The sequence below is a fragment of the Struthio camelus genome, chromosome Z, assembly GCF_040807025.1.
Source record: "Struthio camelus isolate bStrCam1 chromosome Z, bStrCam1.hap1, whole genome shotgun sequence".
Classification (NCBI taxonomy): Eukaryota; Metazoa; Chordata; class Aves; order Struthioniformes; family Struthionidae; genus Struthio; species Struthio camelus.
Window position 1 is genome coordinate 85,777,880 of NC_090982.1, and position 26,736 is coordinate 85,804,615.

The 26,736-nt window shown below is 53.5% G+C and overlaps 1 protein-coding gene across 2 annotated transcripts in view; it reads right to left on the minus strand.

The window, feature by feature from the left end:
• Positions 1 to 6,056: 6,056 nt before the first annotated feature.
• Positions 6,057 to 26,736, minus strand: part of SMAD7 (SMAD family member 7) — a 30,626-nt gene continuing 9,946 nt past the window's right edge. For both annotated transcript variants that reach the window (XM_068928219.1, XM_068928218.1), the window contains exon 4: positions 6,057 to 7,760. In XM_068928219.1, coding sequence (XP_068784320.1) covers positions 7,222 to 7,760 — 539 coding nt within the window. In that variant the 3' untranslated portion in view covers positions 6,057 to 7,221. The remainder of the gene's footprint in view (positions 7,761 to 26,736) is intronic.

Consider the following 26,736-nt stretch of genomic DNA (forward strand, 5'->3'; position numbering starts at 1 on the left):
TTTTCAAGCGAGCTCAGATTGGCATTCCCTTTTGGCCAAGTGCAGGGAGTAGCAGAGGGACCCACCTCCGCTCTCACGCAACAAACTCCCCAGCGGTTCATGGTGCTCTAGCTCAGCTCCAGCTCTGCTTATGCATATGTCTCAGAATAACTTATATTTTCTTCAGGACAGAGGATATAAATACATCTGTAGTAATGCTAGTCCTAAGCCTTGCCATTACAACAAAAATTAATAGTTGTTCCCTATAAGATACGAGATTTTGTTTCTTTCTCTCATATATGTTGTAACCCAGTGGCTGTACAAGGAGAGCTCCTTTTGCTAGCACTGGGGACCCCTCCGTGGGACATGGGGTACAAGCACAGGAGAAGGCATGCAGCCCGGGAAGAAGAAATGGGGATCAGATCAGAGGAGCTGGAGAATTTCTCTGAGGCAGCTAAACCCAACAGTTTTGGAGGCAGTAGGGTAATGATGTGGACTGTTTTCGCACCAAAAAAAAGGGGGAGGGAGGGGGGATCATTTTTTAGGCCATGCAACCCTATAAGTAAGTTGTGCAGTGATAACTCCACATTACAAAAGATCCCCAGACTCTGCTGTAAAGTGATTGCAAACGAAAGCACACGCTTGCTTTGCCCACCCCTATTTTCTCACCATGATGTTGGTTAAATCCCCCACGCTGCAGCTTAGAGGACCAACACATCTGAGGAGAGCTGTGTCAGAAATAACGCCACTTCTCCCTAGTGAAATGTGGCCATTTGGAAAGACCATACCAGAAATGCCCTTGGCCTGGAAGCGCCGAGCCACCGAACACACCCAGTCTCCCAGAGACAACGGGTAAATTTGGGTCTTTCCCCTTCAGGCAGCCATTGCTTTTTCATGAAGTGGGAACTTAATTACCCCTGAGACGTCCACCTCTCCTTCTGATTTGATGGTAGTTGTTACAAGGATTCAGAAGTTGTTAGACATGGGGTTGACTGACAGGCTGATACATGACCGTCGGAGCCTCTTGGCTTTAGGAAACCAGAGTGAAAAAGAGGAGCAAATAATTAAAAAGGAGAGCCACATTCGTGACCAAAAGTAATTTGCCAGGCAGTGATGCTGGTCCAGTCAGCATGACGAAGAGGCAAATGTCCCGGGGATTTCCACCAAAGATGATATCACCAACCCTGACTGGTAAACTTGACACAGCGGTGACTTCCCTTTCAACCACAAGTGTTACCTGAGCCTCTCAAGTGTTTTGGTTTTTGTTTTGCTTTGTCTTTAAGCCACCCAGAAAGTCACACAATGACTCACTGGAGAGCCTAGGGATGGCCCTTGAGCTCCACTGTGGCAGCGGGCATTGCTCAGGCAGGTAGCCAGGGGCTCCTCATTGCCATGCTTGGCAGAGCACCCTGTGTCACTTCTTGTGCATAGACTTTTTGGGGCAAGGCCTGTTTCTTCATGGTATCTACAGTGCTTCGCTCAGAAGGGCTGTGGAAACCACGCCAGTCCCTGTTTGTTACAGTACAAGTAAATGCTCCACCAGTAGCTCCATCCACCACCTATGAACGTCACTTCTTGCTATGACTAACTCTCTTCTGCAGTTCCACCTCTGCAATCATCTCTTCCCTTAAACCACCATCTCTCCCCGACCTGATGACTTCTCTTCAAGCCTGTGCCTGTCAAACCAAGACATATTTTTAAACATATGCAGAGAGCAGAAAGCAAATGCTATTTCCCTTTTATCAGTTCATCTTAAGCCAATTCTTCACCAGTTTATCTCCAGAAACCCTTGCAAAGCAGAATGTGCATAGGTGCACAGACCTGACTTGAGCTACAGTTTTTAGACTGAGTTAAGCTCCTTGGCTGCAACTTTCCACTGGTAAACACTCAGCGCAAAGTACAACTAGCGTAAAGCAAATATACTTTTCCAAGGACTCACTCTTTGAATTGAGATTGTGTCGAGCGGCCAGTCCAGACCCACCGCTTTGTCCTGACAGTTGCATGAGCAAAACGAAAGGGTTCATTTACCTAACAAACTTGCAATGAACTGGCAAGGCAAGAGACAACAGATGGGTTGGGATGAATGGGGAACTGGGGTTACCTACGTAAGACTGGGATCACGTCTCTGCACCATGGAAAACTGTTTGCTCTGATAATCTCGAGATGGGGAAGTTTTACCTCTGTTCCTTGCAGTGTATCAGCTATTACAGACGCTCTTTTATCAGCAGTTGACTCTTTGAGCATATTTCACATATGATTTATCAGAAAAAAGTTACATGGCTTGACCCTTCTTTATTGCACTCTTCAATTACTGCTCAGCAGAATAACACTGGAAAAAAGGTCCAATCGTGCTGTAATTTACTGCGTTGCAGTATATCATCAGAAAATTTAGTACTGATTACACTGGAGCCTTGCTGCAAAGCAAGATTGCAGGTAACTGGAGAAGAGTGATTTCAGACACCCCGGATTTCCAGAGGAATACCTCTGGAAGGTGGGGAGGAGGGAGACACACACAGCCATCCACTGGGAAAGCAGGACTTGAGCCTGTCTCCACCAGCTCAAGCCTGAGCTGCTTAAGGGAGTGCGCTTTCAGGTGGTTTCCAAAGAGGAAATAGTGGGAAGCCCAGCTAAGCTGTACAGAGCACGATGACGCATGGGCTCCCTGTGCCACCACAGCTTTATTGGAAAATGCCCATGGACGGCCCTTCTGCAGCGGGGTCCACAAAGCTCCTTACATTGGAGGCCAGGTACCTGTGGGTCCCTCCACTGGCAGCGTGAGATGGACACTACCGGAGGTCACTTGGGACTGGCACAGGCTGGTTTGCTCTGAGTGCCTCTCGCCATCATTGTAAAGGAACGGACCTTGGGATGTGCCAGAAGATGGGTGTTGTGGAAAGGAATGGGCATGGAGCAAAAAAAGACATCACTTTACTGACCGGGAATGACCTGGAGGCTGGATGCCAGTGTTTTCATCTGGGAAGAAGCCAGCTCTGTCCTTCTCCCCTGCTCCTCTCTCTGAGGGCAGTCCAGGGCTGTGGTTCTGCCTGTTAATCTGCACATTACCGGATCATCCAAATTCGACCAGATCAAGAGCGGCCACATAACTGCATTTCTGACAAATTGCCTCCAGCGCTTGAAGTGGAGTTTATGTAAGCATATGTGTTTTAGCCTGGCGTTACGCCAGCTGTGGGGGGACTCGCATGAAGTGAGAGCGGTATGAACAGCTCGAGCCTACGGGGAGGGAGCAGAGCGTTAACGGGAGCAAACTGGAACGGGCAGGGCGGGTTTCCCCCAAGTCAGCACTTTGCTTCACGCCGCTGCAGCTTTTCTGAGCCCTAATGATGGATTTACGGCATTGTCAAACCCCAGCCAAGGAGAATTTCTTCCTTTAACCTCCAGACTCTACTTTAACCTTCAGTCTAGTTCCTATCCTAGCCGTGCCTGGGCTGAGCAAGCACTGAGGGAGTGGGGACACAGAGAGTTGGTGCTAAGCATCCTTCTGCTGTGGGTTGTCTTTTTTTTATTCACTGAATGGGGGCTAAAATTATCTCAGCAGGAGGTGAAGATAGGAATAATTTTGTTAGCGCTGCCCTAGTATCGAAAAGCCATAGTTTTGCTCATTATTTCCCTGCTTTCCCAGTGCAAGCAGGGCCGCTTGGCCTTTTATTTTGACAGACAAATGCAAATAAAGCTCCCATAAAATACAGTGCTCCACGAGGCTCTGCGGCTGAAAGCTGTAACTCTCCGCCTGGCAAGGCATGGCAAACTGAAGGTCCAGCCAGCTCAGGAGCCACGAGCAGAGGCAGCTGTGTAGAGTAACAGAAGACAGGGCTTGCAGGGGATGTCCCCATCCTAGCAGCAGCATCCCAGAGATACCTCCATACAGCCTCTGGCCTGGGCAGCCTTTGCTTTGCTGGGTCCCGTCTCCTGTTTGCTCTGTCTACTTCAGAAAGCGTCTGTGAGGAGTATTAATTTAGGGGTATAATACTTCAATTCTCCTTCGCACCATTTTCTCTCCAAGGAGCGGTACTCATAAAAGAGCTCCCAGGAGGAGCTACGGTTGGTACCCTCTGCTTTTCACGAGTGGAAACCCTGAGAAACAGCAAGGTTAAATGCTTGGGTCATATCTCACGGATAGATGAGTGGGGACAAGAATCAAAATCTCCAGGCTTCACCCACTAGAATATGCTCTAGCTTGCTTAACAAAGTGAAGACATCAGTTAAAAAAAAAAAGAAGAAAAAAAAAAAAAAACCTCTGTTAAAGCACAGCCTTTGCCAGCTCTCTGGTGTGCCCATGCAGCTCTGTGCTGCTTTGGTGTCATAAATCAGGGCCAAAACCATCAGCTCTTCTCCTCCAGGTAGACCACCCTTCTCTAGTTGCTGGTACAGCAGGGAACCTCAGGAGGGAAAAATGTGAGTGAGCCTGATACTCCCTATCCCCTAGTGACTCTGGAGTAAAATGCAGCCTTGTAGCCAGTTGCAGCCCTATTGTGGGGATCAAGTCCAATGGCTCCTAGACTTGAGAGATCTTTCCAAGACAAGATGCTGCCTGCCTGCGCAGCCCAGTTCCAGCTGTTAAACTCTACAAAAGCTCAGTGGAGTCAGTGGTCAATAGCATGCTTTATCCTTCATCTGCAGGGCCTTTGATGTTATGTTCCCTGCATGGGTGTCCAAGGCCTGGGCAAGAGTGCTTGCTATTCTCTGAGCCTCTAACGCAAACCATCAGCGCTAGCTTGGTCATTTGATCATGGAAAAGATGTGATGTGCTTATCAAATATTTCGAGTCTCCTGGCACAGACGGAAAGGAAATGAGCCAAATTGTAGCGTAGGCTCCAACAGCTGCCTTCTCAGGCATCACTCTAGTACATAGCAAGTATGATGGGATGGGCTTATATCAGGATATATCAGACTCTCAGTTTTTGATGCTGACCCCCACTCTAAGGATGAGAGGCAAGAGACTCACAACTGAACCTGCCGTTCCAGCCCCGCACATGACCAAAAGCCATTCTGGAGCTGGTTCATGGGCTGGATGACATGACTCCAACTGAAGGCCCAGCCCATTCAGAACAAACCAAATACTCTTTAGTATTTCAACCGATCCCTCCAGTGCTTCTCCATTGGACAGAAGGGCACAGCCTGGAGCAAAACCGGTCTAGATGCTTGCAAAACCTCAACTACCATTATGCTCATCAAACCTAATGAACGGCAAAAATGTAGCACTTAAATTCCCAGGGTTGAGGCACTTTGGCAGGGAGGAAGCCTACAAGCCCACCTGGATGTCATACCTGTCAGAAACCTCCAGGACTCTAGTGGTTACTTCTCGAGAAATGTCCTCATCCATGAAGGGCAGGAGTTCCACCAGCTGTGAGGACCTTCTTGCTGGTAATGGACAACGTGAGAGTGGGATGTGGCACCTAGCAGACCAGCCAAAGCCCGTTCATGGTGTGGGAGAGGAGAGGGACAGGATAGGAAACAGCTGAAAAAAAACAACTGAGGTTTCCCCTCCCTTTGAGGGAGAAACTCTCCAACCTTGTGACTTTGAGCACGTCTCGTCATCTCCAGCCTCGTCCCACTAAAATAGGAGTGGAGACACCACTTAGCAGTAAACAAAGTCAGAGCTGGGCAATAAGGAACAAAATACCTGGCACATTTGGTGCCACCGCTGAAGAGAGCGGCTCACTAGGACTGCATGACATGCCTAGGAGTATCTTACTCTAGCTAGACCCCATCTCTGCTAGACCCCATCCTTGCCAGAACCCATCTCTGCTAGACAACGTTCCTGATAGACCTCATCTCTGCTAGACCCCCATCCCTCCTAGACCCCATCTCTGTAAGAACTCATCTCTGCTAGACACCATCTTTGCTAGACCCTGTCTCTGCTAGACCCCATCCCTCCTAGATCCCTTCTCTGCTAGACACCTTCCCTGCTAGAACCCATCTCTGCTTGAACCCCTCTCTGCTAGACCCTGTCTCTGCTAGACCTCATCTCTGCTAAACCCCTCACCAGACTCTTAAGGCAGGCGTAAGTGTCTCTACCCGCCTCAATCACTGAAAAAGCCACTCTGCACAGCCTTGGATCAAGTGTACATTTTTATTTTTAATGGAACATAAACTCCTTTAGAAAAAACATTCATCTGGATGATAACACCCATAGAAAAAAACACCAATCTCGTGTTCTTTTTTTTTTAATTTGGCATTTGTTATTTGCATTTATATTAAAGCAAAGTGCATCTTTCTTATTTTTCTCGTTTATACACATTGCACAATACATAAATAATGATGCTTATAAAACGTCTTTATATTTACAAGTAATAATATATTTATATATAACATAAAATACATTTTTTCTTTAATAAATCTCAGGGTTTTTTTAAGGAGTCCTTTTTTTGTGTGTTTTATTTCCAAAGCACTACGATGCTAAAGTTCCAATGAGAATGCTCTCTTGTTCATTTAAACCTTTATATTTAGAAAAATAGCTTATGTTAAGGTCTAAACATGCTCATTGAGCTAAGAACAGTGTAAAAGTATCATACTTGTGTATGAATTCAAGAAGAAATGAAAGCACAACTGCATTTCCAGATACGATGGTACCGGGATAACCTGATCTAAGCAGGTTCCAACAGACCAACTATCGTGAACACTTTCTTATTTTTTTCCCGTTTTTGTTTTGTTTTGTTTTTTTGTTTTTTGGGTTTTTTAGGCTTATGTTTCTGTCACTTTGCATCTCAGCTCAAATTGCAAAGCACGGGCCATGCATGTTTTCCTCCGCTGCCGTTTTTCTCCCCTCGTATCAATCCACGACAAAAAAGCAGTGAAAGGACGCGCGTCACTTCTTCCAGCGCTCCCACGGTGGACTGGCAGCTCAGCGCCATGGCAAGGGGTGAACCCCACAAGCCAGACGCTTTAAAAAAGAAAAAGAAAGAAAGAAAAGGGTGGGCAAAAAACTGATCGGCAAGGTTTCGCACGGCCACGTTCACCCCGGCACCCCTCCGGCCCCTTCCCGCGCTTTCTCTTGCCCGTCTGAGTTATTGGTCATTCACGCTTTTAAAAAATAGATATATTTATCAAAATACCAAGGCAAAAATCTTTCCATAAGCTATTTCTCAAAACAGGAAAAAAACAAACAAACAAACAAAACAAAACAAAAAAAAACAACAAAAAAGTTCGCATGAAAAGCAAGCACTCAGAAGGAAATAATAGCAGCAAAGTAGTATAAATGTCATGAGTCCACTCTGTCTCGAGTCATCGGTTATTAAAAATAACCTCCAACCAGCACGGGCAACTGCTGATAAACTGTCTCGTGTAGCACTGGCCCCAGCCTTTCACAAAGCTGATCTGAACAGTAAATCCGGTCCATGGTTGCTGCATGAACTCATGGTCGTTAGGCCTCTGCAAGCTGTACGCCTTCTCGTAGTCAAACGCCTTGATGGAAAAACCTGGAAACACTTTGTGAACCAGCAACGTCCTCGAGTCGGGGTTGTCCAGTGTGGCCGACTTGATGAAGATGGGGTAACTGCTGCGGTTGTAGACCCACACGCCGTCCACTTCCTTGGTGAGCTGGATACCGTAACCGATTTTGCTGCGCACTTTCTGCACCAGCTGGCTCTTGTTGTCCGAATTGAGCTGGCCGAGGCAGAAACCGTTCCCCTGAGGTAGATCATAGAAGATATCCAGGGAGGGCTCTTGGACAGAATATAGCCGACCCACGCGCGTTTTCTCTTCCCAGTATGCCACCACGCACCAGTGTGACCGATCCCCCGGCTCCTGAAGAACTTGGGAATCTAAAGGACGAGAGGAAGGAAAGAAAAAGAAAGGGAAATTGAAGACCGTGGAAGTAACGATACTCAAGAGAGGCCGAGCACCACCAGGCCGGCCATGGGCTTCATGACACTTTCGGTGCACGCGCAAATGCTCTTATCCTAGACATGGGTTTTGGAAAAAGATGCATTAAGGCCCCCAACTCAAGACCATTTCAACTGGCCCTGGTTTCCCGAACTTCTTTAATGTCTATCTCTAGCTGGGGCTGGAGCAGTCTGAGGTCCAAAATCCCACCATCTGCTTCCCAAACTGACTTCAGACCTGCTGGCACCTTCCTGAGCTTGTCATCGCCCCAGGAGAGGTAGCGTGGCCCCGGGCAGATGCTGCCGCGAACGGCCCCCGGATGAGAGTGGAAGTTAATTAATCCTTGCTCCAGTTCCCATGCCCTCCGTGGCCTCCAGAGCAGCTCTCCAACACGCAGGCGAGAGCGCTTCACCTTGCCGGAGCATTGCAGTCCAACGACCGCACAGCACCCACCACCGCGGCGGTACCCCGGGTATTTCCTCACCCCTACACCCCGGTTCCCGTCCACCGGCAACGCGTCTCACCCCGGGGCCGCCCGGCCGCGAACCCGTTTCAGCTTTGCCCCGCCAAGAGCAAGACCCGCGTCCTGCCGACCGCAGCCGGCGACTTCTTCCCAGCCTTCCAAGCCCCCCGTGCAGTAAATCGGCGCAGATGACTCAAGAGCGGAGCTGCCAGTTGGCCGCAGAGATTTTTTTTCTGCAAGGAGCGTGGGTTAGCCGGGACGAAGCCGTACACCCCGCGCCCGGAGCCCAAGGAAGCCTCGTTTAATCTGCTATACGTCCACGCCGTCAGACGCAGCCGAAACCCGACGGAGCTGCAGTTGCAACGGCGGTTTGTGAGGGCAGGGTGGAGACCGGAAGTCTTGCATTTGTTAACAAAAACGGGGGGAAAAAAAAAGGGGGGGAGGGCAAAAAATAAAAAAAAAGCAGAAGTTCGTTCCCTTAGCCCTTCTTTCTATTTCGACTCTTTCAGCAGCGTCTACCCCACCGCGAGCAGCGAGGTGAAGGCGCTGGGCGCGAGACCGAGAGGGGCGGGAGAAAACCCAAGGGGGTGGCCAAGAAACGGGGAAACCCTCTGGTGCCGATGCAGCCTCCGCATCAGCCCTGCGCTGCCTCGCTACTAATTCCCTCCAGCCTTCGCAGACATGTTAAGACGTGGGAACTATTAATCTAATTGTATTTAAAAAAAAAAAAAAAAAAGAAAGAAAAAGAAAAAACAAGCTGGGACCGAGAGTTAGCGAGTACTACTAAAACAAACCGGTACGCACACGGATCGCGGGAACAGGTTAAAAACAAACAAACAAAAAAACCCAACAGTGCCGCGTTGCCTGAGCCCATCCAGGGCTGCAAAGTCGCGCCAGCAAACCTGCGCAGCACCTTAACACAACGCCGCAACCTCCTCAAGGAAGCCCGGCGGAAGCAGAGGGCATCGGCTAAGTCAGCTCGCCCGCTTGCTCTGTTTTCTGTCCTCTTTTTTTTTTTTTTTCCCCCGCTATTAATAAGCCCGCTTCCCCAACACGGGCATTTTTTTCCTTAAGGCTTTGAATTCTGTTTAAAGCGCTGCGCTGCGCTCTTTAAAAAAAAAAAAAAGCAAAGCCCAGCCACACACTTTTAATTTCCTCATTTCTATGCCAGCGAGGAAAGTATTTCTCCAGTCGCTGGAGGCAGCTACTAAAAATGGGCCCAAGTGCCTATGGACGCTGGAAAATCGGGAACGATCTCTGCCCCGGCTAGCGATGCCCGCGGCCGAAGCGGGGCCGGGGCGGCGGCGGGGAGGTGGTGGCGGGGGGGTGTCGCGGGAAAGTCTCCCGCCGGAGCCCCTCGGATGGGCGCCCCGATCGGTCCGCCGGCCTCCCCCTTTCGGTGCCTCACGCCACTTTGTTTCGTATAACTCTCTCCTGCTGAAACCTGGCACTGAATCTGCGGCAAGCTGGGGGAAAAAAGAGGCCGAGCCAGGAGGGAAGGGGGCGGGAGGCAGGCGCGGGGCTGGGAAGCGCCGGGGCTCAAATTACCTTGCGCCGAAACCTGGCCGCTGGTGGGGGCGAGGGGGAGGCCGGCGTGCCGCTAGTGCTTGGTTTTTCTCCCGCCTCCCCCCCCCCCCAAAAAACTTTACGCGAGAGCTATTTGGGTCAAGGCGACGCGGCGCGCGTGAACCGAGCCCGGGAATTTCTCGGCCGCGCTTCCCGGGCCGGCCCCTCGGCCTCCCCCGTCCCGCTCCCGGGAACGGCGTTTCTCCCCTTTGGTCTTCGCAGCCCGCCCGGTAATTTTTCAAGCAGACGTCAGCAAAGTGAATTTTTCAGATTATGCGAATTGCCCAGCCCGGAGAAATTACAGGCTGCGTGTGCCCAGCGCCCTCCTCCCGGCCAGGGTCCGCCCGGTGGCTTATTTTCCGTGTGCTCCCTGGACCTTGCTCCGCTCCGAAACCACCTTGCCCGGCAAGCCTGGCTCCTCTAGTCCTTCTCGGGCGGTGGGAATTTTGCCCAAATAAAGGAACGCGCTTGGTTCATCGCGGAAAAGTGAATGGTTAAAGAAGCAGCTGGCCTGAAACCATGTTCAATCACCGCTCGGTCCTGCAGCGTTCAACCCAAATTTGTACCCGCGCAGCAGCCGAATGGCTACACTTGGGGCCTGGGGTTTTCAGAATTCACTATTTTTATATATATGTGTGTGTGTGTATGTACACATACTTTTTTTTTTTTTGGAAAGATATTTTAACTAGCTGTTTGTTTAAAGAGTCAGGAAAGAAAAGCTATGTTGTAAAAAAAAAAAAAAAATCCAAGCATCCAACCCACCTAATCGGAGCCTGCAATCAGCGCCTGGAGCTTGCAATTTTTTTTTTTTTGTCGTTTTACAGCAGTTAAGGGAATTTTGGAGCAACGGCCATTGAACGCGCTGAGCCCTCACCGAAACTCCTAGCAGTTTGTATTTATTTCCTTTAACATAAAAGTGTTCCTTTCGGGGCGGGGGGGAGACTTCTTCACCTCGTGTTTGTGCTTGCATTAGTGAAGACCACTTCACAAGTAGCTCATTGCCACTTACAAAGGCTTATTTAATTGCCAGCGCATTAGGGAAAAAAAAAATAGGAGGGAAAAAAAAAAAAAGAGAGAGAGAGAGAGAAAACTGCCTTGGCTATGAATGAACAGACCTTTATGGAGCGCTTCAAGTCCATGAATGAATCCCACTAGGTTTTCAATGACATGGGGTGACCAGACCTCAAGGACAAGTCTTAGGTAACGGGGGATTTTTTTTTTTAAACGCGCTACTGCCAGCACACAGTACAAACACGCCAAGGCGTCTTCCGTTGGCGGGATTCGGCTGTCGACGGGATGTCTAGTCAAGAAGCCACGGGAATACACGGGGCAGAGCCCGGGCCTCGGAGCAAAGACGTCCCTTTGCTAAATAAACGCCTGGAAAAGGCCCAGCGAGTGGCGAGTGCCACCCTATTCCAACACGCAAGGGTAACACTTGACGCTATAAACACGCCCGTTATCATCCTGTGATTAAGTACCCTTCAATTTTCTGCTCTCACGCATACATTACGGGTTTTTTCTCCACGGTCCGCACTGCCGCCTGCCCAAGAGCCCCGCCAGGAGCGAGGCTCCCGCGGCGCGGCGTGCAAACTTACCGTGAAAAAGGAGGAACAAAAACACCCTGGAGCGGGGGGGGGGGAAAATCCTCGGGGACGTACAGCGTTAAGTCATATCGGTAATTCATCGCAAGGGGCTACAGCCACTTGTTGTCCTAAAGCAGAGGGCGGTTTCGGCACGGCAGGGAGAAACGGGCAGCCCCGCTCGCCAGGCTGCAGCTCCTGCAAAAGCGCCAGGTCGCCTCAACGGCCAACGCCGCGACTCCTCCGCAGGAGCAACTGCACCGATCGCCCCCAAAAATTAAAAGCAGGAGGCTTGCGCGAAGAGGGATGGGGGAAGACCGACACCACGGCAACGGCCAGCCTCTCTAAGCAGGCTAAAACATACATGTTAAGCCTGAGTTTGGACCCGAGTTCGCTTTTCCCAAGCTGCAACAGGAAGACTCGCACAGGGCATGACAGCAGCACCTGGAAGTGGCAGAGAAGCAACTTTCCTCGGCGACATGTAAATAATTTTCCTAATTTTAAGGGGATGAAACTGCCTCATCTGCAGCTGCACTTTTTGCTTTTAAAGTCCGGGCGCTTTTATTAGAGGATGGGGAAGAAAAGGGTCTTTTTCATTCAGGAAGAACGGAAACGTTACAGTAAAATTTCAGGTAAGGTTTCTGTTTGAAGGGAAAAAAATAAATAAAAAGCCCTTTTGGATAGAAAAAAATATGCCGGCCAGAAATCTTAACCTAAAAACGAGCATCCAGCCATTCCCATCCCTCCTATATATCGCTAAATGTTTTCATCGTCAAATAAGGATGCTCCCCGCCTGCTCCCAGCGAGGGCTCGGACACTAATGCCGGCGAGGAACATAAGTCACGGAGCTGAGATTGGCGAGAGGCGAAATATCCCTCCTGCTTTCGGCCCCGATTCGCTCCTGCAACTCTGGGCAAGTCGCTTTATCCCCCGAGTTTTCCCGCTGCGAAACGCAGACGACGGCGCGCTTCCCCCCGCCACAGCCCCTGCGGTTGCTCTGTTCAGCCTCGAGCCCTCCAGCCGTAGAAACCGGGGCTCACTCCGAGCGCACAGAGCGAACCTTGCTGCTTCTTCGCGATTTTTTCCCCCCCTCTCCCCGCACTCCCCCCCTTTTTTTTTTTTTTTTGGGGGGGGGGGGGAAGCGGAGGCGAGAAAGGAGCGGGTCGCCTCTCTTTTTCCGTGCCCGACTTTCGCCGAGAGCTCTTGCAGCGCCTGCCCAGAGGCAGAAATGCTCACTGCAGGCGGAAAGGCTCCTTTCGGGCTTTTTTGCATCTTCAGCCTCTGCCTGCCTGCCAAGTGCACCCAGGCAGGGCGGGAGGTGCGAAGGGGAGCTTTGGTTTGGCCTCGTTTTGTTTTGTTTTGTTTTCTTTTGACATCGCTAAAGGTTTTCCTGCAATCAAGCGGCTTCGGAAGAAACCAGCAAGTTGAGCACCCCGGGGGCTATCTTATCCACCTTATGCGGCAGGACTACTCCCAAGTTTGATCAAGTCAAGCGCTGGCTAAATTGTCACCCCGGACCCAGGACGATCCCAGCTCGGAGCTGAAGACGGGAACGCAGCTCCACTCCTGATGAGGTTTTCACCGGCCCCGGGAGCGGAGCATTTCCCAGTGATGTTAAGACTACGCGCATATCACATTGTCCAACACCGTGAAAGCGCTCAAAACTACAGCGGGACCTACGGGTTTGGATTTTCAACGGCAGCGTCGGCCCGAAAGGCTCTTCTCACGCTCCTTCCGAGCTGCCCGAAATCACGCACCCTCTCCTCTTTCACTCCGCCGTGATCCCTGGGGCTGGATTTGCATCCCAAGCACCAGCCCTGACGCAAGAGTCGCTCGGGCACGACCTACCCCGAAACGTGAGCGGAGGGCGGTCGATCCTGTGGCACCTTCCCCCGGGGTCACCCGCTGCCTACGTGCCCGCTAACCCAACGCTGGGCGGGTAAAAGCCAACGGAGAACTTAGAAGCGGCCGCCAAGTACTGCAAGCGCAGGGGTGGGAGATGGGAGCACCAATGAGACCTGGTTGAGCCCTTTCTCTACAAACACCGCGTCAGATACGGACTCCTGGGAGGGCAAACGGCATGCCGCGGGGTTGTGATCCACATCGTTCCCCTTGGCAATACCCGGTTAAATAAAAACAAACAAAAAAAAAAAGCGGCCGGACGAGTGCAAGCCCCGCGTGTCATCTCGTCGGGGGCCAGTTTCAATTTTGCCCTGGTGCTACTCGGTATAGACCCTTTCTGCAGGATCCCCGGGGAAAAACATACGTGCAAACTCTTTAGTCGAGGATAACACCGTCGCGATGAGAGCACACAGCATGACCTGCAACCGCACAGCTAATGATAAGCAAAGTGAAATTGGCACAAAAAAAGAGGAATTTTACCTGCCGTCTAATCTCTCTTGCAATTTACAGTGTACCGAAGGGGACAGAGGGGGCGGGGGAGAAGCAAACAAAAAGAATAAGTCCAAAAAAAATCCTTCAAAGCGCGATTTCCAGGTACGCCTTCAGAACACTAGAAAAAGCAAAGAAAAATCTAAATTGCAGCATATAGAAAAGGGTCGTTGCGCCTTCAATGGTGTTCATGGGCCCTCCGCATACACCGCCCAAGGGAGCGGTTGCCCCAAACCTTCCATAGCTCCCTGCAGACAACAGCTAGCCAGCTTCAACCTCCTCACCTCCCTGCTTCCGAGGGCCCCGATTATTCCTGAAAGGCTAATTTAGACAATGGGCATGTGTTAAACTCCTATTGCTCGCAGACGAAATAAGCCGGTACCTAGTGCAGGGATGTGCCCGCCTGAGGCGCCCCGGTGAATCACTGCAGCTCACTCCTTGTGCCTGGCCCAGCCTTGCTACCACAACAGCCCCCAAAGAGCTGGTACAGTCTGGCATGTCAACACATACTTAGGGAGCCCTTAATCTCTGGATTATTGACACGAGAGACCATAACATCTCTTTAGGAGCCATTACAGCCTATCGTGTCAGTACGTACTTAAGAGAGTCCTTAATCCGTGGATTGACAGGCTAGACCGTAAATTTGTGTCTATGTCTAATTAGGCAGCTCTTATTACTCAACATAGACAGTAACCACGCGAGCTGCAGAGCTTTAAGGTCCTTTCTTTCATTTATTAACAGGTTGCCCACCCAATCGCTTAAACGTATCCTTGCTCCCAGCAATATAATTCAATCTTACATAGAAGGCCATGTCCAGCCTCAGTGTCCCCTCCAAAACTCTTGTTTTCGCATCAGCAATAACATAAAATCTCCCTGTCTGGAAAAAAACAATCTCTTTCTCGGGATGAAACCCTGCGCCTGAAATTCCTATTCTGTCAAAAGCCATTGTGACTGCAGCTAAGCTAAGCTTTGCCTGGGGAAGAACAGGCTTTTGCACTCTGCTTGCCTAAGTTTTATAAGGGCTGGTATCTGGAAGCCAAGGTGTCGCCAATAGATCTGAACTCCTTGAGTATGACGGGGACACAGCAGATAAAATCTGGCATCAGCCATTAGGGGAAGGAGTCAGGGATTTCCCAACGTTTGTAACTAGGGCTTTGGTTCAGACTCCTTTTAGCGGCGACCAGCCCGTGTAGCTCTCCCAAACACTAATGGGTGCCCTCTACTTGGTCCAGGTCTACTTCCAGGTCCACTCCTACATTATGAACCTCTGGGGAGTCAAGCAAGAGTTTCCATCACCAGCATCACGGCTGGAAAAACCTCTTGCGAAATCTCTGCCAAGCTTCAGAACAAAAACGAGGTCAGGTTACGTGGTGGAGAGAAGACATCTGATCCCTGAGGACATCCTCAAAGGTTTCCACTCCAGCTTGGCGACGCCTTGGGTCAGGCTTCTCCCGGCGCGCTCCACGTGGTACCCAGCCCTGAACTTTGCTGGGTAATTCGGAGATGGGACGTGAAAACGAGCAAACGCTCTGGTTGCCCAGAGAGGTTGTGGAGTCTCCATCCCTGGAAATGTTCAAAAGCCGTCCGGACAGGGCCCTGGGCAACATGCTCTAGGTGACCCCACGTGAGCAGGCGGGTTGGCCTAGATGGTATCAGGAGGTCCCTCAACCATTCTGGAAAAGGAGTTCCTGGGAGCAAATTCTTAGGGATCCCCGACCCCCTGAGAGCAGGTACCAGTATGGGAAACACTCAGACGGGCTGGACCCAGCACGGCTAGCAGAGCCGTTGTCAACACCTGGACCCAGAAGGGAAGTCAAAGCTTGGAAAACATAGGATGATTAATACATATACGTATGTGCAGAACGGCGAACTCTTACATCACGATGCCCAGATTTACCTTGTACAGGTGCAAGTTGAGGGGAAGGGGGCACGGGGCAAACCGAAAAGAAAGAGCTGAAGTCAAACTCCTGAGTTCGTGGAGTCCACCAAACAAGCAATCTGATTCATCGACCTCCCGTGAGTCACTGTTACTGTCTAATTATGGCGATTAATCAATTACCACCGCTAAAAATTGCCCCCAAGAAGAGAAGAACCTCTTTTGTGCCCAGCTGCATTTGCTGTAAAAGCCGGCGAGGCAGTAGCCACCAGTCTGCGTCCGCTGCGGCGACACGAGGGGAAAAAAAAAAATACACACGCGCACACCAAAAATGCCTGTCTGCCTGTCTCCGGCGGTTAGAGAGGAGCCAGCTGACTCCAGTTTCCTCCGTACCAGGCTTTGGGCCTCATCAGCCATGCAAATTATAGAGTACCGTGCTGTCTGAAGGCCGAATTTCGACTCAGCTCAGAGAAAAGCCTTAGAGGAAGGGTGGGGATGGAGAAGGCAGCCAAATCCATTCATAATATTTACAGTAAATGGGCCTCTTTGCTGTTGTTTAGTATACAGTCAGTCTAATTATTTTTGAAGTTTTAATTTTAAAGCACCTCCTTTATCTGCCTCTCCTCTCGCACCCCTCCAAGGTGTGGGAAACTTTGCTCTTTTTACTGAGAGAGGCGAAACGGGAATCCCTCCCTCCCTCCCGCCGGTCCTCTCCAAGAACGAACCCTGGAGTCGGTTAGGAAAAACAAATGCTTCAAGGGGGGGACACAGGGGTAGGGAGAGAAGCAAAAAAAAAAAAACGGGAGAACCCTTCCAGAGGAGCATCAGGAAAATCCCACAAGCTTTTCAGGCAAAGAAAGGAAATTCCTCCGCGGCTGCGCTGCTGCGGTCCTGCATCCAAGGCCTCCCGGAGAAGCAGAGAGGGCAAAGCCGGTGTGTGCACGGCCGCGTTGCTGTACGAAGCTCACTTTTCTCCGGAAGAAAAAGTAAGCGATGCTGCAAAAACAGCATGCACAGGTCCCGGCTCTGAACCCCGGCTTGCAGCACTGGGGCGGCCAGGGCCACGCCGTGGCGCAACTTGCGGTGGACCAGCAGCGGGACTTTGAAAGCGTCGCGAGATGCCCTCAAAGCTCACAGACACCTTCTCGCTTGCTCCTCCCTTGGATCTTCCCATCGCTCCCACACATCCCATGGGTGCTCCCTGTCCCCCTGGCTTCAGAGTCGCCTGGCGTTTTAGGACAACTTGATGTCACCCCATTTTAATGACAACCAGCAAGATTTCAGAAGCTCCTCCTGAAAACGCAGCCAGCATTAAGGAGACGCCACCGTGCAACTGCCAAGCGACTCGGCGCCGGTATCAGCAGCCGGATGCAGGAGGTGAACAAATACCTCCGCGGTTGGCTTTCGGCGGCCACCAAGGCACACCCCTGCTCCACCTCCACCCAACCTAGACTTGAACCAAAGCTCACGAGCAGGAGAGCCGGCGGACAAAGAGCTCACGGCTCACGACTGCACACGTCGGCCCTGCGGCGGAGCCTGCCAAAAGGGGTTCCCCAGCCCTCGCTCTGCTCCAGGATCACACCCCGCTGATAGCAGCCTGCCGGTCACCCTTTCGTCACCACCACTGAAGCCAATAGGGGCCACCAGGCTCCATGAGCTGAACACAGCAACCGAGTTACATCTCGGGGGATGGAGCCCCGAAACCACTTGGAATTAAGAACAAATATGCAATGAACGCAATGAAAAAGCTCTCTCCCATCCCAACCGGTGTCACAACCCTGCAGGCTCTTCCCTGGGTGGTGCCAGCACCGGGTTACACCCCAGGGGAAAGCCGAGACACGGCGCCCAGGAGAGCCGCAGCTCTCGACGTTTTATCCTTCCCACTGACAACATGTAGCTATGTGGGCTGCACATTAAAAGGCTTGTAAAGGCCTTAATAAAAACTGATGCATAGTAGGCTAGGATTTCCAAACTGATACCTAATACCCAGATGTGTATTACGCTTTTTTCCTAAATGCATTCCATACGCGCACACACACACACACGCACGCAGAGCGCGGCTGCTAGTCTAATTTCAATAATGAAAAAAAAATCCTCTCCCGGCAGCACGCTGACCTATAATTCTCCCCCAAAAGTTATTACAAGAGCGAAAACAGACATTTCCACCACCAACCCCCCCCCCCCCCAAAAAAAAAAAAAAAGACCGACGTCCACCCTTGCCCGAGCGCTCTTTTCCTCGAGGGGCGGGAAACGGTTCTCGCGGGGGGGGCCGAAAAAAACGTGGCAAAACACAGGCGGAACAAAAGTCCTTTTCACTTTCGGCCCGATTCCCGCCGCCGCCCGGGCCCCGCTCCGTAACAATTATGAAAAGCGTTGAGCTGGGATGGCATTCGGGACATTTACTGCATTCCAGCCAATAAATTCCATTCCCGGATCTGATGGAAAAAGTGTCCCCCCCCTCCTCCTCCTCCTTCCCCCTCCCTCCTTTTCCCCCTCCCCTCCCTTTCATTCCTTCTGTCTTTCTTTACAACCTAATACCCTGTCTCGGATGCAGGGCCAGGGCCTGCTTGGTGGCAGCGGCGGCGGGGGGGGGGGGGGGGGAAGGAAAAACCACCCAGCGCCAGACTGGAGACAGCCTGCAGACTGCAAAAGTTAATCATTACTTCTGTCTGCCTTCATAATCTAATCACGCCCGCCGCCCAGAGCGAGCTCGCGCGCGGGCCGGCCGGGAGCTGCCGCCGCCGCCGCGGGAAAACGGCACGGCGCCGGCGGCCTCCCCCCCCCCCCCGCCACCGCGGCTCCCTCCCGCGGTACCCGGCTTAAAACGGGGCCGTTTGGCTGAGACCTGAGCACCTTCGTGACACGCGGCTTGCACCCCGGGGGGGGGTCCCCAGCTTGGCGCGAGGGAGGCAGCGGGATGGAGGAGGAGGCGGCGGCGGCCCCGGCTCGGTCCGACCCGATTCCGCCCCGGCTTCCCCCCCCCCCCACCTGCCCCCCATCAACCCCCCCCCCCAAAAAAAAACCCACCCACCTTCGTGCCCTCGCCCAGGCGCGGGACGGCTTCGAGCGCGCGAGGCTCTCGGCCCCCGGCAGCACGCGGGGATGCATTTTTCCGCGCTCGGCTCTGCCCGGCCGTGATAAAGAGCAGAGAAAGCTACAGGGCTCCCTTTGCGGGAAGATTTATGAGTTTGTTCCTTCTAATGAGCTTAAAAAGTCTCCGCCTGCTTTCCAAAGAAAACGCATTCATCAGTTCAAACGCAGTGATGTAACTTCGGGCTCCCGGCTCGTTTTCCAAATAAAACTTCTGTTACTCGAGTCCCGCCTTACTGCTCCAAGTATGAATTTTTGGGCTTTATTTACTCCAAGAAGGGGTGGCAGGAGCTCAACCCTCCCAAAAGCAAGCGGCTCAGGCGGGCAAGCTGCGCTCCCACCACGTCGCAGCGGACTTTCGCAGCCCTCGCGGTAGCAAGGTGGACTGCGGAGGGCCCGGGATTCATTTTGGCCGCTTCCCTGCTCAGCCCGCGCGCCGCCCGTCGCCGTTCTCGCGCCGCTGCCAAGGGCTGCGGCACCTACCCGCGCGGCCATCCTCATCGCGCACATCAAAGCGCGAGCGGAAAAACAAGCCCTCCCCACCTTTCGTCTACTAGACCGGCCTTTATATTACCCCCAGCCTTTATATTGCCCAGCGCGGAAGGCGCTCCGGCGCCCTTATGCAGTAATGCCCTGGAATTTTTAGTATCTATAAATTAGAGCCATCAGCTTCATCACGCAAAGTCTGGAGCCAACTTCCCCGGCTATAAAAGCAAAGGATGTTTGAACTTTCACCACCTTCTCAGACATAAAGCGGGTCATTGCAGAAGTTAACGAACACCTGAGCATGAGGCGACGGATAATATCGGGGTGCTTATGTCTTCTTAAGAGGGTAGGGACGGCCGACCAGGCGATGGGCAACCTGCTGCGGCAAAGCATGACGTGACCGTAGCACGCCGAGCTATTTTCTTCCCTTGAGTGCCGGTATAATGCTCACCTCGGAAAGCGAGCTCTTATTTAATCAACTCTGGCAGCTCTACAAACAAAGTCTATTCAAAAAGAAAATTGCCATTCATAGTCTCATGCTCGCTTATTATGTACACATATATGTACATACTTGCAACAATACTCCGAAGGCTTAACAGCCCGGGCAGTTCCGAGCTATTCACTTAATGCTAAAAATTCACCCTTCCACCTGCCCAGATATTCAGAAAAAGGCTCGGAAAAATCCACACAAGCGTGCTGTCGGCCAGCAATTCGTCAGCTCACCCAAAAAACGGAGAGGCTCCCGGGAACGCAATCACCTCCTGCCTCCCAGCGCATCCCCGCGGCCGGGTGGCGAAGGAACAGACACGGGGACGATTTCTTCTGCGGGTGCACGCGCGCCTTGCAACGGGCCAAGAGCGAGCGACTGGGGGAAAACGGAGGTGGCAGCAGGGTTTTGAAGCTCAGCAGGTCAAAAAGAGAAGGGAAATGGGGAACAAAGGGGGAGGGAAGCGGCAAAGGTCCCTCTCTAAAGCGCTCCAGGTGGCATTGGCTCTGCCGGGGCGCTGAGTTCGGACAAGTCGCCCTCCCGGAGCTGCCACGAACGCTTTCCACGCTGACAATTACAACCCCAGGCTTTCATTGTGTTACAGAGGGGGAAAAAAGACAAAACAAGAAAACAAGAAAGGAGGAGTAAGTTCTCTGCTGCCTCCCGTAAGGGCCTTTTTTGGAGTAACGATAAGGTTACCCATGGAGCCAGCAGGGTCCTGCATGGCGCAAGGGGGATAGCAGCAGCACGGTCCCAGAGTCCCACTCACATCCCCAAAGTTGGGAGACCCACCTCGAGAGGGGCAGCCCCGTGGCCAGCGTGGAGAGACAACTTCAAAGGCACTGCTCTCCCGCTCAAAACGCAGCTTAGCTAAACTCAGTTAAGCTAGACAGGAGACACGGAGGAACGTCCACCACCACCACCTGGATGGAGCTCATACGCCTCAGAGAGCACCGTCCTGCCTGTACGTCCATCCCTCGCTTGGCCTGGCGGACGGCACCCGGGGAACCTGAGGACCAAAGTGAGGACATCAAGCCTCGGTGGCCTGTTACGCACAGTGGCCCACTGATACTTTTGGAGAAAGGTCCAGTAAGTGAGGTGGTGGCTTGACAACACAATAAATTTGGCTGCCGAGCTTCCAGGAAGAGATCCCAAAAGCTGAGCAATGACAACAAAGCCCCGACCTGGCACGAGCTCACTCTGCCAACTCATTTTGGCTAAAAAAAGTGTCATCGGACTAACTTTGTACTGGCGGGATCAGCGATACCTGTCGGTAACGCTAACGTTACGCCAGGCCAAGCGTTGCTTGTCCTCCCACAGCCGACCAAAGCAGCATGAAGCCAGGCCCAACTCCGTTGACTTGGTGGATCACCACCACGCACCCACACCTCATCCGGATCAAATCCGTAGCGGTAGGTGATCCGGGAGCGCAGAGGTCCTCCCGGAGGCAGGGTCTGGGATCAGACCCACCGAGGCAGCTGGGGAAGGCGGCCCCCTTCCCACCCGAGTTTGCATACGGGGCGGATCGCAGCAAGGGCTTCCAAGGAGCTGCTGCGAGCAGACCGCAGCGGTTCAGGGTTATTGGAAAACACAAAGCCGAGGGGACACGGACTGGCGGGAGCCGAGGGGATGGGGACCGGAGAGCTGGAGCTGCAGCGCTTTTTGCGCAGCGAGGTTAAAAGGGTAGAGAAGGGCTGAGCCAGCTCCTACAGAGCTGCCTTTTTTTTTTTTTTTTTTTTTTTGCAAGTTAAAACCAAGATAATGACACTGGGTGGGGACCAATTTTGAGGGCTGAGCAGCCAAACCAAAATTAGTCTGCGAGCCAAGAGCTTCCTAGGCCTCACAGTTTGGGGAAGGAAGCTGCGAAAAGTCATGAAAAGATTCTTCAGTAAAGTGAGAAGCGAGGCCGAGTGTAACGTTCAAGCAAAGGTGACCCTGCTATTAAAATATTTTTCAACATAATAAAAATAAAATAAAGTGCTCCAACAGCCTCCCTCTGAAAACCAGGCCCCATGAGAACTTTCTGATGGGGGGGGGAAGCTCTCCTTGTCTTTTCTTCCTCCTCCTCCCCCATCACTTTCTTCCCTTTCGCCAGTAACTATGTTTTCTTGTATTTCTTTCTTTTTTTTTTTTTTTCCCCTTGGCTCTTTCCTCATAAAAGACTGATGTAATTTCCTGTCTTGTCCCAATGTTTCCTGCTCATTAACAGGGTGAAAGTTATCATCACATATTTAAATTGCTACCCAAAAGAAAAAAAAAAAATATATATATATATATAGGGGAGAAGGGCTCTCTGTTAACAAACACCGCGTCATGCCCCCCCCGGGGGGGCCGCTTCTCGGACCGTGGGGCAGGTCTCACGGACGGGATAACCTGGGGCGGGGGGAGCGGTACGACGGAGCCGGCTGGCGGCGTGTGAATTTGCACCTCCCTGCCCCGACGTCGCCCACGAGGGAGCCGGGGGGGGGTGTCCCGGCCGGAGCCGCGGGAACGGCCAGGAGCAGCCCGGGCACAGGCGAGCCCAGCGTGGGTTTCCCCCCCCCCCCCCCCCGGCGCCTGGCACGTTAGGAGGAGAGCGAGGGCGAACCCCCACCCTTCCCTGGACCAGGATGGAAAATCCCTGCAATGCTCTCCCAGCAAAGTGGGGTTTTTTTTTCTTGCAAAAAAAGAAAAAAAACACATATACACGAAAAAAAAACCCCACATGCATGCAGAGAGAGAGGGAGAGGGAGCGAGAGAGAGCCTGGCTGCTGGCAGTGAGGTCACCCCCGCCGTCCCCTCCAGCTCAACAGGCAGCAACGTTGGGAGAATACACCCAAGACCCTGCTTTTCTGTAAAAAAAAAAAAAGAAAAAAGCAAGCTAATCGAAAGCCAGAGCCCGGAAATCCTGCGGGACGGGACGCTCGGCACCCTCCATTCCCGGTGACCTCAGCGCCGCGCAGGACGGGGGCCGCATCCTCGCCGCCCCGTTCCTCAAGAGCAGCCGTGACGCAAGCCCGGCCCCCGGCGCGGGCGGCCGAAAACACGAGAAATTTAGGCAAAAAGTGAGGGGCGAAAGGCGGACTCGCCTTTTCCCTCGCCCGCCGCCCGGCGTTAATAATATCCCGGCGCTGAAAATAAACTGGAAAGGAAGCTCCTTTGTGACAGTGGGCAGGCGGCCAGGCGGCCGCGCGGGTCATTCACTCCGGCCGCGGGAAGATGGCGGGGCGGGCAGTGACCTCCGCCTGGCCTCTTACAGTATCGCCCGCGCGGGGCCGAGGTCACCGCGAGACGGCACCGGCCGGCGTCCCACCGTCCTGCACGGAGCCCCGCGGCGACCTGTGGCGCCGCCGAAGGGTCTCCAGGAGGACGGTTCTGCCCCAGGGAGATGTTCCCTCCAGGCAGCTGGGTTTGGCCTTGGGGTGCTCCAGCCCGGCGGCTGGCGGCACGGCGACGCGCCTGGCGGGTGCATCTCGCCGGCACCTCGCTCGGCAGCAGGAGCCAAATCCCGCGTTTCCACCCCAATGCCACCCACCCCGCGGCTCTTTGGGGCAACGGCGGGACAACCGGCAGGTTTTGGAGACCCTCCCCAAAAGGAGCAAGTCCCTCCAGCTCCCAGGAGAGCAGGGACGAGGCATGGTCCCACTCCTGGGCGCCGAGGCGGTGGGCACCCATCTCCCCATACCTTGGGGCACATGTAAGGCGCCCCTCTGGCTGCACCCTCAGCCTCCGCGTTTAGAAACAACTCCGCGACGCGTCCCCGCCGCCGATAAACGCGCGGGGTTCATATTACTTGTTCCTCTAGTGTAACCGATACCTGATCACAGACATCGTAGATGGAAAAGACTCGGACCCCCCCGTCCCTGCCAACTCAGGACTGCTCCCTTACGAGTGTTTTTGTCCTGTCTCGTTTTAAATGTCCCCAACGGTCAGGTTTCCACTGCTCATTGGGACATCTTATTTTGCAAGCAGATACCGCTTTGAATCGGTCCCCGGCGAACGCCCGGGCACACATACTCCCTGGCACCTAACTGACTGCAGCGTTTTGCTTTTTGCTCGCGTCCCTTCCTAAAAAAAAAAAAAAAAACAACAAAAAAAAACCCAACCTGTCAGGTTGCTGGAGGGGAAAAAAAAAAATTAAAAAAAAAAAGAGCGGTGCGGAAAGCCAGCGGCAACAAAAAGCCATACGGTAACTGTGCAGGGACAGCGCACGTATCGGAAACGGCCCTGACAGGCAACAGCAGCGCGTGTTCTCCTCTTTTTGCGGAAAACAGCTCCGCTTTCCGGCGGGCGGCCGGCGAGAGGGAACCACCTCCGCGGCCACCGCTAAAAAGTTGCATCGCTTCGGCATCTTACTGTCAACCGCTCTCGAGGTCCCGTTGGTCGGGAAAAATCCCGCCGCCCCGGATGCAAACGGTTCACGCGGAGCCGTAGAGGACCGACGGCTGGGAGAGGGGGCGGGGGGGGGGGAAAAAAAAGCCCGAAAGTTCCCCCTTAAAATCGCCGCCGGGCCGGGGAAGGAGGCGGGCGACGCGGCCAGGGCGCCGGGGCGGGTGCCAAGCCGCGGGCGCGCTCCCCTCCGCTGGCCGGGCCGCCGGCTGCCACGGTCAGATGATGCGCGAGGCGAGCCGCGAGGCTCCTAGTCTGGCAGGCGGCCGGGTTTGCTCCAGAGACTGCGATGCTGTCATCTCGGCGTTAACCCCCGATAACCTCGGCCTCCGGAGGCTGCAACGCGCCCGGCGTTGCGGGGAAGCTGCTGGAAAGGCACGGGAAGTTCGTCCCGGTGGTGGAGGTTCGCCGGGGGGGGGGGGGGGGGACGGGACACGGATCGGGAAAGAAAGGGTGCAAGGGGACGGGGGCGTTTACAAATAAACGAATCAAGTTTTTTGGAAGGACGTAAAAAATAAAGCGAGAAGAAATGATGCTGCGGGGTTGGGGCGGGAGATTAAAAAATAAATAAATAAAAAAAAAAAAAAGAAATTCCCAAGCAATTGTTTATCCCCGAGACAAATATACAATGCGAGCTCCGCAGGAAGATGTCTCCGTTTCAGATTATAATCGGATGCCAATTTGTAAATAAAGGCGTTTCACAGGAGGTTATAAACTCTGGGCTGGAGGGAGGTGGGAGAGGGGGGGAAGAAGGGGAAAGCGCCGGCAGAAGGAGCCGCTCGGGATGCCGCACGCGCCGGGGCCGGGTTGGGGCAGCGGGGGGGGGGGGGGGACACGCGCAACGGGGACCAGCCGAAACTCCGCTTCTCTCGGGAATAGCTCCAGATTTGAGCGAAGGTGCTCCTGCCCGGCCTCGCGGGGATACCAGCGGGGATCAAAGACATAGTGAAACATTCCAGGCCTGCCCGCCGCTTCGTAATGACATGTCAGTCAACCGCCCGCCGGGCTCCGGCCGTCCAGGCGAAGCCAACCTGGCCGGCCGGCCGGCGCCCGCCGAGGTCGGAGGAGCCTCCTCGTCCCGCTTTCCCCACCCAATGGCCGGCTCCGGGACCCTCGGAGACCCAACGTCACCATCCACGGCCATGGAGAGTCACCTTCCCTCCAGCACCTTTGGTCGGGTTCCACTGCGGGAGTTCGGCTGCCGCCCAGCACCGCGTTGGCCACCCCCCTGGTCTACGCGAGCCCAACGTCGCTCCTTCGCGAGAAGAGCCACAACCGCACGCGTCTGCTGGCAGCGAGTCAGCTCAAAACAGAGGGAAAACCACCCCCCGTCTCCTCTCCACGGGGGAATTATTTTCTTTTTTATCTCCGCCGGGATGTTACGGCTCTGTTCGTCTCACGGCGCCCACGGCACGAAGGAGCTGGACGGGGGCTACCTGAGCACGGCGGGAGGGTCCGCGCGCAGGGGACGCCGGAGTCGCCCGCAAAGCCACCGCAGCCCAAAAGTCAAGAAGTAAGTGAACAGAGGCTCGAAACCCAAAGCGAGCCCCGGCGCGGGGCGCATGAGCCGGAGGATGGGACGACCAGGAGACGGCGGCGATGTCACGAGCCGAAGCGAGAGCATCAGCAGGGAGCAAAGGATTAACTGATATTGCCTTAAAATTCGGCCAAGCCGCGCGCAGGCTCCGCGGGGTTGCTCTGCTCGGATTTTGACCTCTGGAACAAACCTCACCCCCACCCTTTCCCCCCCCACCCCCACCTCCCCGTTTTTAAATGAAGCTAACTCGGTCCCAGGGGTTCAACGGGGCCGCGCCGTCGGGGTGCCCACCCTCCCGGCGCCCCGTACCACGTGCAAGGAGAGCCCCACCGAACGACAGGTCACCTCGAGCGTTTCGGGAGGAACCCGTCCCTTCGCGAGGGACCACCCCCCCCCCAACCCCGTAGGATTACGTTTTTGCATCCATTTGCTTTTCTGTCTTTTTTTTTTTTTTTTCTCTTCCCTTGCCAAAAGCATCACGGCGCGGGCTGCAGGCTGCCGACCTTCCTCCCGCCCTGAACTGAGCCCCATTCATTACGCTGGCTCTCCGCGGGGCAGGCTGGGCCACGAAGGCAAACAGCAAACAGAGCACGCGGGGAAGGGAGGCTCCGACGGGTTACGGCCAAGGGGAAACGCTCGCCCAAGCTCGCCCTCCCGGCGCGGCGATCCCGTCCGAGAAGCTGCCTTCAGCCTCCAGGAAGGAGAAACCCAGCTGATGGCCCGACCTGAGCCTCCTCTTCCAAGAACGCATCCTCACCCAGGACTGCGATCCCTTTTTAACCGCTCTCCGTACAATGTCATCAGCTTTCCAAAACCCCCATGCAAGCTTTCCAGCCAGAAGAGACGTTAACCCCAACCTGGCCCGCTTCCCAAATTCTCTCTTGCGCCGATAGTGATCTGCCTTGCTAAATCCTACCCTTTTGGCTTGGAGAAGGGGACAGGACCTCCCTTCCTCGGCCCTGAAACAGCCATGCCAAGTCCAGCTGAAGGCTACTACCAAGTTGGCATCAGCTGCCCTTCGCTGGTGGCCAAAGCAACCTCCTCAGGCCAGGTGGGCTTGCAGAAGGCTTT